The 16,869-nt window shown below is 29.8% G+C and overlaps 1 protein-coding gene across 2 annotated transcripts in view; it reads left to right on the top strand.

Annotated features, from left to right (window-relative positions):
* The first annotated feature begins 1,876 nt into the window (after positions 1-1,876).
* The window catches only part of LOC135133547 (anoctamin-10), a 95,552-nt gene continuing 80,559 nt past the window's right edge, over positions 1,877-16,869 (top strand). The window contains exons 1-2 of one of the 2 annotated variants that reach the window (XM_064061999.1): positions 1,877-1,971; positions 2,610-2,783. In XM_064061999.1, coding sequence (XP_063918069.1) covers positions 2,630-2,783 — 154 coding nt within the window. In that variant the 5' untranslated portion in view covers positions 1,877-1,971; positions 2,610-2,629. Of the gene's footprint in view, positions 1,972-2,225; positions 2,378-2,609; positions 2,784-16,869 lie in introns of those variants that run through there. The other variant, XM_064062001.1, reaches the window with a different exon arrangement.

Here is a 16,869-nt window from a genome sequence, read left to right as displayed (position 1 = left end):
ATTTGTAAAAATTCCTAAAGGTTGAAAAATTTGAACTTTTGGAAAAAATTACATAAAAATCCACAAACAAAAAATTGTAAAATGTAAATCTCGACGTGCTGATTCGAGAAATATAGCGTGTTTATGGTTCCCAAGCTGGATTTTCGAAATATTTGGTTTCATAGTCCATTTTTCAATCCTAAAAATTGCCTTATTCGTATGGACGACTCTTGAAAAACGGTAAGAATTTTCGAAGAAATGAAACCCAAATTAAATCTGGAGATCGTAATCTACAGAAAAATAAAAAAGCTTTCGGCGATTTTCAAAGGTGGTAAAAAAAAATCGAAAATTTCTAAAAATTTCTAAAGAATTTGGTTTGAAAAATTGAAGTTTTGGAAAAAATTACTGAAAAATCCATAAAAAAAATCTAGAATATAGATTTCGACGTGCTCGAGAAATATAATGTGTTTATGCTCCCAAACCTGGATTTTCGAAATATTTAGTTCTATAGTCCATTTTTGTTAAATCCTAAAAATTTCGTATGAACGATTCTGGAAACATGGTATTTTTTTTTTAAGAAATGAAGCGGAAAATAAATTCTGGAAGTAGCAATCTGTGGAAAAATATAAGATAATTTTCGAAGGATGTCGAAAACAGGTCGAAAATTTAATTTAATTTTCGAAATATTCGGTTTGATGGTCAATTTTTTCAAAAATCCTCAAAACTACCATTTTTCATATTGACGACTCTGGAAAATGGTAAGAATTTTCAAAGAAATGAAGCCCAAATTAATTCTGGAGATCGTAGGAGTAATTACAGAAAAATGAAAATACTCTTTCGGCAATTTTCAAAGGTGATCAAAAAAGAGGTCGAAAATTCCTAAAAGGAGAAGTTTTGAAAAACTGAACTCTTGGAAAAATAACTTTAAAATCCACAAAAAAGTCTAGGATATAGATCTCGGCGTCCTGATTCGAGAAATACCAGAGCTGGGTTTTCGAAATATTAAATTTTTTAAAATCCCAAAAATTGTCTTGTTTCGGCAATTTTGGAAACATTTATAAGAAGTTTTGATGAAAAAATGAAGCAAAAAAAACCGAAAGTAGTAGAAACATTTCTTTAGGTAATCTTCGAAGGTGGTCGAAAAAAGGTCGAAAATTTCACTGTGGAAAACTTGAGCTTTTGAAAACGGCCAAAAATCCACAAAAAATCTGCGATCTCGACGTGCTCATTCCAAAAATATAACATGTTTATGGTCCCGGAGCAAAATTTTCGATTTGCTGAGATTTATTTCTTATTTCAGAAAAAAATAATGTGAAGACGGGTGGGTGGGCGGGGCTAAATTTAACTTTGTCCTACAGAGTCTTTGAAGCAAGCAATATGTGTAGTTTAAGTCGAAATATATATGTATTATCTAAGCTGTGTGTTATAAGAAATGATAGAAATAAAATATTAATGTGTAAAAAAAGTAATTTTTCTTGTTGCATTTTTTAACAAGTTTTTGCATATAATGCCAAATTTCTCTGCATATAATTCCGAGCCTTATTTATCACTCAAATCAATGAAACTATGAAACCCGACAAAACTTGTTTAATATTTCAAGTGTCATTGTCACTCAAAAATTTGCTAGTTTTAAGCTGGAGAATCCTGCTGTGAAGTAACCTCCTGTGAATTTCATGCTCGTCGATGTTCCAAACAAACTGATCAAACATCGCCACTCCTACCTCAAAAATTTTGTTGAACATATCTGCAACAAGAGAAGTAGAAAAATAACGACGGGGCGTCAATTACCTCGCAGGAACAAATAACAAAGCAGAAGAAACAAAAATACCACGTAACTAAACAAAAAAGTGAGCCATTGTCTCAAGAACAGAAAGTCGTCGAAGGTCATTCTGAAGCTTTAATTACCGAAATTTTCTCACTAAGCTACGATTATTTGACGCGATTTGACGGATGTGTGACGTGACGCCGAAGCTCTACGTTTCTTAATTCCTGGTGAGTAGAAGCAGCAGGATCACACTTTCGGTTAAAAAACGTCACGTAATAGCACACATTTTTCTTTTTGTTTGTGTTTAATTCCGGCGCATTTCACCCGGAACGAAGAAATTAAGCCGGAAAGTGGAGACCAGCACCATCTGGTCGTTGCAGGAGAAACCTCGCGCTAGTTTCGCAGGATCCTGCAGCGGCGCCTGCTCGGTGGCGCCCCCGCCAAACTAATTTTTTGAGGTTAATCGCTTTTTGGTTAGAAATTATTTATAATCCGGGCTTTGCCAGGATTAGTTTTGTCGGTCTCCGCCGCGATGATACTCAAGATTTTGAATTTTTAATGGGTCTCATTTATTTATGTAATCCATAAACATGAAGTTTGCAGGGACGAATTAAAGTAATTTGAATAGTTTAAGTAAGTAATTCACAAGTTTACCACTGCACTAACTTGGGTAATTACGGTCTTTGCGGTTGGTGTGTGTGTTCTAACAATTTAATTTGCGAGTTAGGGACTAACTCCTACATGCATATTCATAGTGATTTTTTGTCCCGGGGATAATTAATAATTCCTGGTTTAAGTGTGGGGTAATAAATAGTTGTAGAGGTTTGGGAGCACTTAACTAACCACCCCCGTCCTACCCTTCCAGATTCCTGCTACCTCCTCGACATGACTTCTTCTCCTACTAATCGCATGCGTTTGTCGCTGCCTCCGCAGCAAATGGGGTCAGATGAGTCCTTCGACAATACGTTCGCTGACGAAGAGGATGATCCTCATATTAATAGACTATGGGAGATACATAGGAGGATACATTCGCTTAGGGGTAGCGTTTTTAATTTTTATTTAGTAGAGGCACTAGAAACAGTTGGCAGCACTGACATACATTTTTTACAGTTGCATTGCTTATCACGAAACGTTTTTACATGCAATAACTTACTTATCATTGCAATATTGATGACATTCATTTTTTAATTACCCAATTACTCATTCTAAGCTTTTGTTTGACTCATACTTTATCGCAGTAAATAACGATACTAAATAATCCTACTAATTATCCCGATACGTATTATACAATGTTTTGTTTGTCGAACAATTAAATTGTTTGTTTTATTAGAAACCATTGGAAAGTGAAATTTATGAATAATATAACACAGTCTGCGTTGTATCCCGAAAGATCCAGAAGTAAGAATCGTACAAGCGTTTATTTAATATCGCACCCAATATTCGACTTTAATTTACTAATGGTACTATATCATATAAAGGGATTTTAAAGGTCTTATAGTGACAATAGGTCGAAAAACTGGTGAGTTTTAGAACCATGACTTCTTTTAGAATTCCGGACTTGGCGGTGTGAAATTAGTCTAGAAATCCGGGGCCGAATATTTTAACAATATTTCTGAAAAATTATTGTTATTCTCATCTTAGAAGGTGTTTATTCGCTGTCCCCATAGTTAAACAGTGCCCTTCAACACACCACACAGAGGCCGACTCGAATCTTGCCCCGGAAGTGTACACAAAACTGTTGTCGTTTAATATGTAGGCTGGTTCAATCGATTAAAAACTGGCGTCAAATTGTAAAAAATCTTCCTCCAGTAACAAATTTGAACTCGCTGTCACGATATCTGCTCCAATAAGCAGGAAAAATTATTTTAAAATTTTCAAAAATTTTCCAAAAAAATGGTTAAAATTAGTTCAATCGATTGAAAATTGCCATATGGCAAATTGCAGACAACTTTCCACCAATAACAAATCTAAACTCGCCGTGACGATATCTGCTCCAATAAACAGGAAAAGTGATTTTAAAATTTTCAAAAATTTTCCAAAAAAATTATTAAAATTAGTTCAATCGACTGAAAATTGGTGGCAAATTGTGGACAATTCTCCACCAATTACAAATCTGAAATCGCCGTCACGATTTCTGTTCCGATAAACACGAAAAGTGTAATCAAAATTTTCAAAAATTTTCCAAAAAATTGTTAAACTTAGTTCAATCGACTAAAAATTGGTGTTAAATTGTAGAAAATCTTCCACCAGTAACAAATCTAAACTCACCGTCACGATATCTGCTCCAATAAACAGGAAAAATGATTTTAAAATTTTCAAAAAGTTTCCAAAAAAATGGTTAAAATTAGTTCAATCGACTGAAAATTGGTGTCAAATTGTAGACAATTTTCCACCAATAACAAATCTAAACTCGCCGTTACGATATCTGCTCCGATAAACAGGAAAAGTGATTTTATAATTTTCAAAAATTTTCCAAAAAATTATTAAAATTAGTTCAGTCGACTGAACACTGGTGGCAAATTGTGGACAATTTTCCACCAATAACAAATCTGAAATCGCCGTCACGATTTCTGTTCCAATAAACACGAAACGTGTAATCAAAATTTTCAAAAATTTTCTAAAAAAAATTGTTAAAATTAGTTCAATCGACGGAAAATTAGTGTCAAATTGTGGATAATCATCCGCTGGTTACAAATCTGACATCGCTGTCACGAGATCTGTTCCAATTAACACGAAAAGTGAAACCAAAATATTCAAAAATTTTCCAAAAAAATGCTTAAAATTAGTTCGATCGACCGAAAATTGGTGTCAGATTGTACATAATTTTCCGCTAGTTACAAATCTGACGTCACCATCACGATATCTCTTTCAATAAACACGAATAGTGAATTCAAAAAATTTAAAAAAATTTCCAAAAAATGTTTAAAACTGGTTCAATCGACCGAAAATTGGTGTCAAATTGTAGATAATCTACCGCTAGTTACAAATCTGTAACTAAGTGTAATATTAATAGTAACAGTACTGTATCTTCAAATCTTCAGGAAAATAGGGTGGGCAATGAAACATGTCGCCCTGTTCATCAAATTTTTTGGATCTCCTTGTGTAATCAGTTCAAAAAAATATAGACTTTTGAAATTCCTCAAATCCCTATCGGGCTTTAGAGTTTTGGCGTCCTTTAGATCCTTGAAATCTTTGAAAGTCAGAGAAGACTTTTAACTTTCACAGTATTTGGAATATTTTCACAAATTCAAAAAAACGTTTAGAATATCTAGAATTGTGTAAATTTCGGAAATTTCTAGAAATTCCCGGTTATAGAAATCAGTCTGCGGATATGTCAAAATTCAGCATTTCCTCAGTTTTCAAAATTTCTAGGTCTTCCAGATTTTTTACACTTTCTAGGTATTCCCACATCTTTGGAATTTTTGGAATCTGTGGAATCTTAGAATCTCTGAGATTTATAAAACATTATTTAGGGTGTTCATGAACTCTAGTGCTTAATTTATCAAAATTAATGGAACCATTTTTCAGATTGTTTTGGATTGTTTTTATTGCTTGGAATCTTTAGAATCTTTAAAATCTCTTGCGTTTTAAGTGTTCGTACGATTTTTACAAGTTTTAAAATCTTTTGAATCTTTGAGTCCTTAGAGTCTTTAAGTTTCGTAAAGATTAATACCTTGAAGTGTTTCAAATCATAAAGCTTTATTTTATTTAGACTCTTCAGTGTCTTTACAAATGGTAGTTTCTAGTGTATGAAATCTTAAAGGTTTTTAGAGTCTCGAAAATTTAGATTATTTGAAAGCCTTGAAACTATTGGAAAATTTGTAATCTTTGGAATCTCTAACATCTTAAGAACCACTGGAATTTTATAATCTTTAGAAGTTTCAGATTTTCGTCATTTTTAGACACTTCAGTATATCTAGAATGTTAAAGATGTTTAGATCTTTAGGATTCTAGATCCTTTCCAATTTTTAAATATCTAGAATCTGTGGAATCTCTGGAATTGTTTAAATCCCTGAAATTTCCAGCTCTTTCAAATTTTTAAAATTCCTAAAATCCTTGTAGTCCTAAGACTTTTTGGCATCCTAGGAAGCCTTAAAACCTTTGCATGGGTTAGAGTATAATGGGATTTTCACAATATTTGAAATCTTTCCAGAAATTCCCGCAGAATTTTAGAAATTCTAGAATTACTGTTGTGCATATTTTAGTTTTATTCGCCAACATTTTGAGATGACGTCATTAACTTTTCGGGAGGGGATAAAGGAATAAATTTTGAATAACCATATGCCCACGATTACCATAATACGTTACATTAAATTGCAAAATGTTACCCAATTTTGGAATTTTTGGAATCTATGAAATCTTAGAATCTGAGACTTATAAAATATTATTTAGGAAAAATTAATGGAAACATGTTTCAGATTATTGTGGTTTGTTTTTATTGCTTATAGAATCTTTGGAATCTTTAAAATCTCTTGCATTTTAAGTGTTCCTACGATTTTTACAAGTTTTAAAATCTTTTGAATCTGAGTCCTTAGTCTCTTTAGAATCAAGAGTCCTTAGCCTGCCTTGAAAATTTTGGACACTTTAGAATTATTAGAAGTTGCGTAAAGATTAATACCTTGAAGTGTCTAAAATCATAAAGCTTTATTTTATTTAGAATCTACAGTGTCTTTACAAATGGCAGCTTCTAGTGTATGAAATCTTAAAGGTCCTTAGAAAGTCTCGAAATTTTAGAATATTTGAAAGCTTTGCAACCATTGGAAAATTTATCTATTGGAATCTTTAAAATCTTAAGAACCACTGGAATTTTATAATCTTTAGAAGTTTCAGATTTTCGTCATTTCTAGACACTTCAGTATCTCTAGACTGTTAAAGATTTTTAGATCTTTAGGATTTTAGCTCCTTTCCAATTTTAAAATATCCACAATCTGTGGAATCTCTGGAATTGTTTAAATCCCTGAAATTTCCAGCTCTTTCAAAATTTTGAAATTCATAAAATTCTTTTAGTCCTTACACTTTGTGGCATCCTTGGAAGCCTTAAAACCTTTGCATGGGTTAGAATATTTGGGATTTTCACAATATTTGAAATCTATCCAGAAATTCCCGCAGAATTTTAAAATTTCTATAAATTCCAGAATTAATATTGTGCATATTTTACTTAGTTTTATTCGCTAAAATTTTTTGATGACGTCATTAACTTTTTGGGGAGGGGAATTTGGAATTTTTGGAAGTTCTGGAATCTTAGAATCTCTGAGATTTATAAAATTTTATTTAGGGTGTTCATAAACTCTAGTGTTTAAGTTTAATTTATCAAAATTAATGGAAATATTTTTCACATTGTTTTGCATTGTTTTTATTGCTTAGAATCTTTAGAATCTTTAAAATCTCTTGCGTTTTAAGTGTTCGTACGATTTTTACAAGTTTTAAAATCTTTTGAATCTTTGAGTCCTTAGAGTCTTTAAGTTTCGTAAAGATTAATACCTTGAAGTGTTTCAAATCATAAAGCTTTATTTTATTTAGAATCTTCAGCATCTTTACAAATGGCAGCTTCTAGTGTATGAAATCTCAAAGGTCTTTAGAAAGTCTCGAAATTTTAGAATATTTGAAAGCTTCGAAACCATTGGAAAATTTGGAATCTTTGGAATCTCTAAAATCTTAAGAACCACTGGAATTTTATAATCTTTATATATCTATTTGATATATAATATTTGAAATCTATCCAGAAATTCCCGCAGAATTTTAGAACTTCTATAATTTCCAGAATTAATATTGTGAATATTTTAGTTTTATTCGCTAAAATTTTGAGATGACGTCATTAGCTTTTTCGGGAGGGGATAAAAGAATAAATTTTGAATAACGAAATGTCCACGATTACCATAATACATTACATTAAATTGCAAAATGTTGTTACCCAATTTTGAGGTTTTTTTTCAAAAATCTGCATGTCTAGGGTAATAATAATATAATGACCTGACCGGACCTGGTATAACCTTACTTGATGTGACCCGGCCGTGACTTGACCTTACCTAGTGTAACTTGATCTCGTTGTAAAGCTTCCAAAAAACTAAAAATATTAAAACAATTGAAGCTTTACCACTAATTAGCTCTTTCCATTTATAATTTCTACGTTGCTCCTTTATGATTTAATTTTTATTTTCAAAAAATCAATGCGCCGTCAAAAATATTCAGTTTTTTTTATCAAATTTTCCATATAATTTTTTTTCGTTCGTTAAAATCTGGTGACATAATATTTCCATTTCACAAAAACCTTCAGTTGTGACTCCACCATATAAAAACTCGTATGGACATAATCAACGTCACTCAATTTTCGCGGAAAAATAATTTCCTGCTATCGCGCCAAAAATAATCACACTACAAAGTGTGACACCTGCGGCCTACATTAACGTTGCACTGCTATTTATAAAAAACGAGCCAAATCTGCAGCGATCATTGCTGATTTTATCCTAGCGACGAAATTTCAAGCTCATGATGACGCGCATTTTTACTCTTCATTTTGCACAATGCAGGAAAATAAATATCAATTTGCTTGTACAAATAGAATGTCATCAGCACAACAGTCTGACTAAATAAAATGTGTAAACATATACGAGAATATTATGATGATGTTTCAATGCGAACTTACTTATCTGGCGGAATTTTACTCCCGACTAATTTTCAAATTAAAATGTATTGATTATGGGGGTAATTTTAATTTGTTTCCGATAATGAGCGTACACTGTCGGATTAAACAGCGGACGTGTTTATATTTAAAAATATGACTTGTGCGTGTCACATTGGAAATTGTGTGTCGGCAGCGATTTGGTTAATTAAATATTTCTGGTTTTGTTATCGTAATAATGTAACAATTTTATTTTACTAATATGGTTTGTGGTCGTTATATTCAAATTATGGGGCATTAACGTAAATGCCCATCAGATTATATTACAATATCACTTAACGTACATTTGCTGCGTATTTGTCACGTAAACTTGACTACAGTATTTTATTTATTTAAGTTTCATGATTATTCTACCTTTGAAGGCATTTTCTGGAAACACAGGTTCGTACTAAAAAGAAGAACGAGCTCTAAAAAACAAATTTCAAAGTAGCTTTATTTTTATCCACTACATTTTAAAGTAATGTACCTGAGCTTAATCTAGCAAAAGTTTTATATTACACCGTGAATTAAATAATAAAAAACAGCTTTGATTCTCGTCACAATAACCTGACGAAGCTCCAAGACAAAGAACAACTTGGGCCTAAAATAAAATTCAATTCCAATTTCGTCTAAAGCTAACTGTAAACAAAGAAATTTTCGGAACATTTTTCTCAAGTAAACATCGTTTCGCTGTACCTACACCAAGGACTACGTTATCACGAAAATTGCAAAAGTTGTTTTTTTGCTGAACTGAATTTAACGACTTGTGTAAGAACCGTATGAATATCGTATTTTAAAAACTACAAAAAATGCGTTTTTTCGTTGTTTATTCTGTCCTAAATTAATTATTTACATTATATTTCTTGTGTGTCTTTTAAGTAGCTCTAATGATTTGAGTCAAACTTGAACATAAGAATTTAATTTCCTTGCTAAATGAAGTCTCGAGATAAATTACAGCTAAATTTTGTTTGAGTAAGAATTTGGACGGAGTTTATTTGTGTTATCGCGAAATAAAAATAATCGTTGTTATTTTATGAGTTATGAGTGTCATCGTTGTAAAAAATGTCTCAAACAATGCAAAGTTATGTGTGTTTACACGTGTAAGTAAAGTGGTGTATATACTTTATTTATTTTCGTAAGCTGACGTTTCACTGGTTAGAGTTGTAATCATTAATTGTACGTAAACTCTACGGTGTTAATTAATTCTCGTAGTTTACACATTAAACATTTAAAGTTCAAACAGCCTGTGAGTAATGTTAATTCTCAAAAAAAATTTACGTCAGCTTATCAGTATAAATAAGCTATACATAAAGAACTAACAAACTGCTGTCCAAGACTGTCATAGCTTAGTCACCCATACTCCGCCACTGTCTATGATTTGAACGCATTTTATTACGAAAAAACCAAAAAAAAATCTAAAAATGAAAATATCTAATAGTTGAAAAATCGAGAAATCGAAAAAACGAAACTTTTATAAATGGAAAAACCGTGATGTCGCGAAATCGAAAAATCGAAAAATATAAATACATATTAAAAAATTTTAAATCGAGAAATCGAAACATCAAAAAATCATAAGATCGAAGAATGCAAAAATCGAAAATGTAAAACTTAAAAAATCGAAAAACTACATAACCAAAAAACTAGAAATTGACAAATCGAAAAATCTAACATTGAAAACATCGAAAAACTGAAAAATCCCAAAATGAAAGGTCCAAAAGCGAAAAATAAAAAAATTGGAAATTTGAAAAATCTAAATTGAAAAATTCAAACATCGAGAAATCAAAACATTAAAAGATCGAAAAAACGAAAAGCCCAGAAGAGGAAAAGTCGGAAAATGGCAAAACTGAAATAGAAGTAAAATCGAAGAAAGGGAAATCCATAAATTGAAAATACCACAAAACTGAAATGTCAAAAGATTTAAAATTCCAAAAATTGGAAAATCAAAAAATCGAAAAGTCGAAAAATCGAAAACCCAGTAATCGCGAAATTGAAATTGAAAAATTGGAACACCAGAATTAATCTAAACATCAAATTATCGAGAAATCAAGAAGTCGAGAAGACGAAAAATGAAAAAATATGCGAAAAATCGAAAAATTGAAATAGATTTGAAAATATTTAACAAGGGGAAGTCGAAACACCAAAAAATCGTAAAATCGAAAAATTGAATAATGGAAAATATAAAAAAAAATAGAAAAACTAAAAAGGTCAAAAAAACTGAAAATTAAGTAGGTAATCGCAAAATCCTAAATTTAAAAAATCGAAAAATAGAATAATAAAAAATTGAAGAATCGAAAGACTGAAAAATCGAGATTTCAATTTCTCGAAAATCCCAAAACTGCAATATCGATAATATTGAAAAATTAATAAACTAGAAAAATCGAAAACTCAAAAAATTGAAAAATCCATAAATCTAGAAATGAAAAAATTGAAAAACCGAAAACCTGAAAAACAGAAAACTTCAAAAACGGAAATACTGAGAAATAGAAAAATCAAAAATTTTTAAAATCTAAAAACCGAAAAACCGAAAAACTGAAAAATCGAAAAATCTTAAAAATGGAAAAACCGTAATGTCAAAAAATCGAAAAATGGAAAAATATTAAAATAGTAAATATTAAAATATTAAAAAATTTAAACTCGACAAATCGAAACACTAAAAAATCATAAAATCGAAAATCTAAAATTTAAAAAATCGAAAAAACTAAAAAATCAAAAAACTGAAAAATCCCAAAATGAAATGTCCAAAAATTAAAAAATCGAGACTGAACAATTTAAATATCGAGAAATCAAAACATCAAAATTTTGAAAATTCGAAAAGCCCAGAAGACAAAAAGTCGAAAAATATTCGAAAACTGATAAAAATGAAGTAAAAAAAAAGGAAAATCAAAAAAGGAAAATTCAAAAATGTAAAATTTAAAGAACGAAAAACTAAAAAGTCAATAAACTAAAAATCGAGGAATCGAAAAAACTAAAATTTGAACAATCGAAAAATTGAAAAATAGAGAAATCGTTAAACCCCAAACTGAAATGTCAACAAATCGAAAAATTGGAAAATAAAAAAAATGAAAAGTCCGAAAATCGAAAATCACAAATCTAGAAATCCAAACTGAAAAATTGAAACATTCAGAAATCGGAACATCAAGATATCGATTTAAGAAAAACTAAAAGTCAAAAAAACTAGAAATTGAGAAATCGAAAACTATAATTTAAAGATCGCAAAATTGAAAATCGGTAACTGAATCGAAAAACTGAAAAATATCACAAAACTCAAATGTCAAAAAATGTAAAAATCGAAAAATTGGGAAATCAAATAGTTGAAAAATCGAAAACCTAGAAATCGAGAAATCGAAATTGAACAATTGGAACATCCAGAGATCGAAACATTAAATCGAGAAATCGAGAAGTCGAGAAGACGAAAAATCGAAAAATATTCGAAAAATTCTTTTTAAATCGAAAAATGGAAAAATCGAAAAAATAAAATTTGAAAAGTAGAAAAATTAAAAAATCAAAAAAACTAGAAATCAAGTAATCGAAAACTCCAAAACTGCAATATCGCTAATATTGAAAAATCAATAAACTAAGAAATTTGAAAACTCAGAAAATTGAGACATCCAAAATCGAGAAATCGAAATTGAAAAATTGAAACATCGAAAAACCGGAATATCAAAATATCGGGAAATCAAAAAGTTGAGAAGATAAAAAACCGATAAATTGAGGAATCGAAGTAGCTCAAAATGGAAAAATTGAAAAATTCAAAATTGAAAAATGTAAACTTGAAAAAATCGATAATGAAGAAATGCAAAAATTGAAAAACCGAGAACCTGAAAATAAAAAAAAACTAAAAATATTGAAGAAATAGAAAAATGCAAAATTTTTAAAATCTAAAAACTAAAAATCGAAAAATGTAAATACATATTAAAAAATTTTAAATCTAGAAATCGAAACATCAAAAAGTCATAAAATCGAATAATCAACAATTCAAAAATGCAAAATTTAAAAAATCAAAAAACTGGAAATTGACAAATTGAAAAATTTCAAATTTAGAACATCCAAAGTTGAAAAATCAAAAATTGAAAAATCGAAAAACTGAAGAGTCGGAAAACTGAAAAATCCCAAAAATTGAAAAATCAATGAATTGAAAAACTGAATAAAACCGAAACTGAAAAATTTAAAATCGTGAAATCGAAACATCAAAAAAATGTAAAATCTAAAAAAGGAAAATTCGAAAATGCAAAATTTAAAAAAACGAAAAACTAAAAAATCAGAAAACTTGAGATCGAGGAATCAACAAAGGTAAAATTTTAAAAATCGAAAAATTGAAAAATAGAGAAATCGAAAAAAAACCCTAGCTGAAATTCAAAAAATCGAAAAGTCGGAAAATCGAAAGCCACAAATCTAGAAATCGAAACTGAAAAACTGAAATATTCAGAAATCGAAAAATGGAAAAATCGAACACGTAAAATTTAAAAAATCAAAAAACGACCTAGAAATGGAGAAATCGAAAACTGATAAATCGAGAAATTGAAATACCATAAAACTGACATGTCAAAAAATTTAAAAATCGAAAAAATTGTAAAATCGAAAAACCGAAAACCCAGAAATCGCCAAATCGAAATTGAAAAAGTGGAACATCCAGAAATGGAAACATAAAATCGGGAAGTCGAGAAGACGAAAAATCGAAAAACATTCAAAATCGAAAATATAAAATTTAAAAAATAGAAAAACTTAAAAATCAAAGCAACTACAAATCACGTAATCGAAAAATCCTAAATTTAAAAAGTCAAAAAATAGAGAACTGAAAAATCGAGATTTCAATTTGTCGAAAATCGCAAAACTGCAATATTGATAATATTGAAAAATCAGTAAACTAGGAAAATCGAAAACTTAAACTTAAAATTAACAAATCCAGCAATCGACACATCGAAATTGAAAAATTAAAAGATCGAAAAACCGGAATTTCAAAATATCAGGAAGATAAAAAACCGAAAAACTGAAAAATCGAAAAATTTAAAAACCCAAAAATTGAAAATTAGAAAAAAAAATTAGAAATCAAAAAATATTGAAAGTCAAAAAATAGATAGAGAAATTGAAACATCAAAAAAGTGAAAAATCCAAAATTTTAAAATTCGAAAATTTGAAATAAAGAAAATTTCAAAAATCTAGAAATCCAAACATCAATTAAATCGAAAAATTGACGTGGAAAAAACTAAAACTGTAAAAATTAAGATATCGAGAATTTTTGAAATCGAAAAAGGGAAAAATTAAAAAAATTGGTCTAAAGAGTTTAGACAGTACTTCCCTCGCTGTCGGAAACTTGACGACTGCATGCCTATTGTGTTTTTTTTCTCATTACATTTTTGTAGTGGGAATTTAAAAAAAAATTGCGATGACGTCATCAACATTTTTGCAAGGACACGTATATCAGTTGGGATAGATGTAGTGTAATACTAAGAATAAAATTATTATATTCTCAAATTTTCGGGAAAATGAATTGGGTCGTTTGAATATTGATTTGTAATAATCAATAAAATAACGAAACAATTTACTCACGTATACCTACGTATCAGAGGCAACTGAAAATCGTGTATGTATAAACATTGTTAATTTAAGATGACAGGCGTAACAGCATACGTGAGAGCCAAACACAGAAACTGTAAACAAAACGACCGTCGGTTTTATTGCTTCGACTTCCGCTTATTATATAAAACATTGGGTTTTATTTTAATTCTTGACGGTGAAATTCACAATTGGTTGATTATAAACATGTCTATTTCACATTCGCGGAATCAAGTGAACGCATAAAACAAATGCAGGTCTGTAATGTTAAAGTCGATGTAAATAAGCGTGCTACCCTTATGTTTCGACCGAGTTTTTCCTTTAACAAATTTTGTGTCTACCAAATTGGGTTGGTTAGGGTGTAATACTAATAATAAGTGTTGCCTTTAATTTAATCAATAAAATAAATTGACTTCATTAATTTTTTTGAACCACCTCTTAAGAAAATCTAAAAAATATGAATGGAATGATAAATCACAAGTACAAACTCATCATATTTTTTGCATTTTAGATAGGATTTATTCAGCAAAATTTAAGGGTGACGTCATCAATTTTTTTAGGAGGGATGAACAAATACATTTTGAACAAAAGTTTACCATGCTTATAATAACTTTAAAATATTCCCAAGATTTCAAAGCATTCGGTTTTGTAATTCCTGATTAAATCGATAAAATAAATTCACGCCTTCATTAATTTTTTTGAGTCACCCTGCATATGCAAATCCAAAAATATGAATGAAATGATAAATCACAAGTACAGACTCATCATATTTTGTACATTTTAGATACGATTTATTCGGAAAACTTTTGAGCGACGTCATCAGTTTTTTGTAGAAGATAACCAAATATATTTTGACTAAAAATTTATTATGCTCTTTATAACCTTAAAACATCTGCAAGATGTCAGAGCATTCCGTTTTGTAGTTCCTGATTAAATCAATAAAATATATTTTCGCATTCATTAATTTTTTTGAGTCACTCTGTATATGCAAATCCAAAAAATATGAATGGAGTGATAAATGACAAGTACAGGCGCATCATATTTTGTACATTTTAGATATGATTTATTCGGCAAACTTTCGAGCTGACGTCATCAAGTTTTTGGAGGGGATAAGCAAATATATTTTGACTAAACATTTATTATGCTCTTTATGACCTTAAAACATCTGCAAGATTTCAGAGCATTCGGTTTTGTAGTTCCTGATTAAATCAATAAAATATATTTACGCATTCATTAATTTTTTTGAGTCACCCTGTATATGCAAATCCAAAAAATATGAATGGAGTGATAGATCACAAGTACAGACTCATCATATTTTGTACATTTTAGATATGATTTATTCCACAAACTTTTGAGCTGACGTCATCAAGTTTTTGGAGGGGATAAGCAAATATTTTTTGACTAAAGATTTATGATGCTCTTTATAGCCTTAAAACATCTGCAACATTTCAAAGCATTCTGGTTAGCAGATTAAAAAAAATTGGTCTAAAGAGTTTAGACAGTACTTCCCTCGCTGTCGGAAACTTGACGACTGCATGGCTATTGTGTTTTTTTCTCATTACATTTTTGTAGTGGGAATTTAAAAAAAATTGCGATGACGTCATCAACATTTTTGCAAGGACACGTATATCAGTTGGGATAGATGTAGTGTAATACAAAGAATAAAATTATTGTATTCCCAAATTTTCGGGAAAATGAATTGGGTCGTTTTGAATATTGATTTTTTATAATCAATAAAATAACGAAACAATTTACTCGCGTATACGGCAACTGAAAATCGTTTATGTATAAACATTCTTAATTTAAGATGACAAGCGTAACAGCATACGTGAAAGTCAAACAGAGAAACTGTAAACAAAACGACCATCGGTTTTATTGCTTCGACTTCCGCTTATTATATAAAACATTGGGTTTTATTTTAATTCTTGACGGTGAAATTCACAATTGGTTGATTATAAACATGTCTATTTCACATTCGCGGAACCAAGTGATCGCATAAAACAAATGCAGGTCTGTAATGTTAAAGTCGATGTAAATAAGCGATGCTACCCTTATGTTTCAACCGAGTTTTTCCTTTAACAAATTTTGTGTCTACCAAATTGGGTTGGTTGGGGTGTAATACTAATAATAAGTGTTGCCTTTAATTTAATCAATAAAATAAATTGACTTCATTAATTTTTTTGAACCACCTCTTAAGAAAATCTAAAAAAATATGAATGGAATGATAAATCACAAGTACAAACTCATCATATTTTTTGCATTTTAGATAGGATTTATTCAGCAAAATTTAAGGGTGACGTCATCAATTTTTTTAGGAGGGATGAACAAATACATTTTGAACAAAAGTTTACCATGCTTATAATAACATTAAAATATTCCCAAGATTTCAAAGCATTCGGTTTTGTAATTCCTGATTAAATCGATAAAATAAATTCACGCCTTCATTAATTTTTTTGAGTCACCCTGCATATGCAAATCCAAAAATATGAATGGAATGATAAATCACAAGTACAAACTCATCATATTTTGTACATTTTAGATACGATTTATTCGGCAAACTTTTGAGCTGACGTCATCAGTTTTTTGTAGAAGATAACCAAATATATTTTGACTAAAAATTTATTATGCTCTTTATAACCTTAAAACATCTGCAAGATTTCAAAGCATTCGGTTTTGTAGTTCCTGATTAAATCAATAAAATTAATTTACGCATTCATTAATTTTTTTGAGTCACCCTGTATATGCAAATCGAAAAAATTTGAATGGAATGATAAATCACAAGAAGAGACTCACCATATTTTGTACATTTTAGATAGGATTTATTCAGCAAAATTTTGTGGTGACGTCATAAATTTTTTAGGGGGGACGACCAAATACATTTTGATCAAAAGTTTACCATGCTTATGATAATTTT

This window comes from Zophobas morio, unplaced genomic scaffold, assembly GCF_036711695.1.
Source record: "Zophobas morio isolate AGI-343-1 ecotype UQ-CSIRO unplaced genomic scaffold, CSIRO_AGI_Zmor_V1 ptg000022l, whole genome shotgun sequence".
NCBI classification, from domain to species: domain Eukaryota; kingdom Metazoa; phylum Arthropoda; class Insecta; order Coleoptera; family Tenebrionidae; genus Zophobas; species Zophobas morio.
Note: the sequence above shows the minus strand (reverse complement) of the source record. Positions and strands in the feature narration are given on the sequence as shown.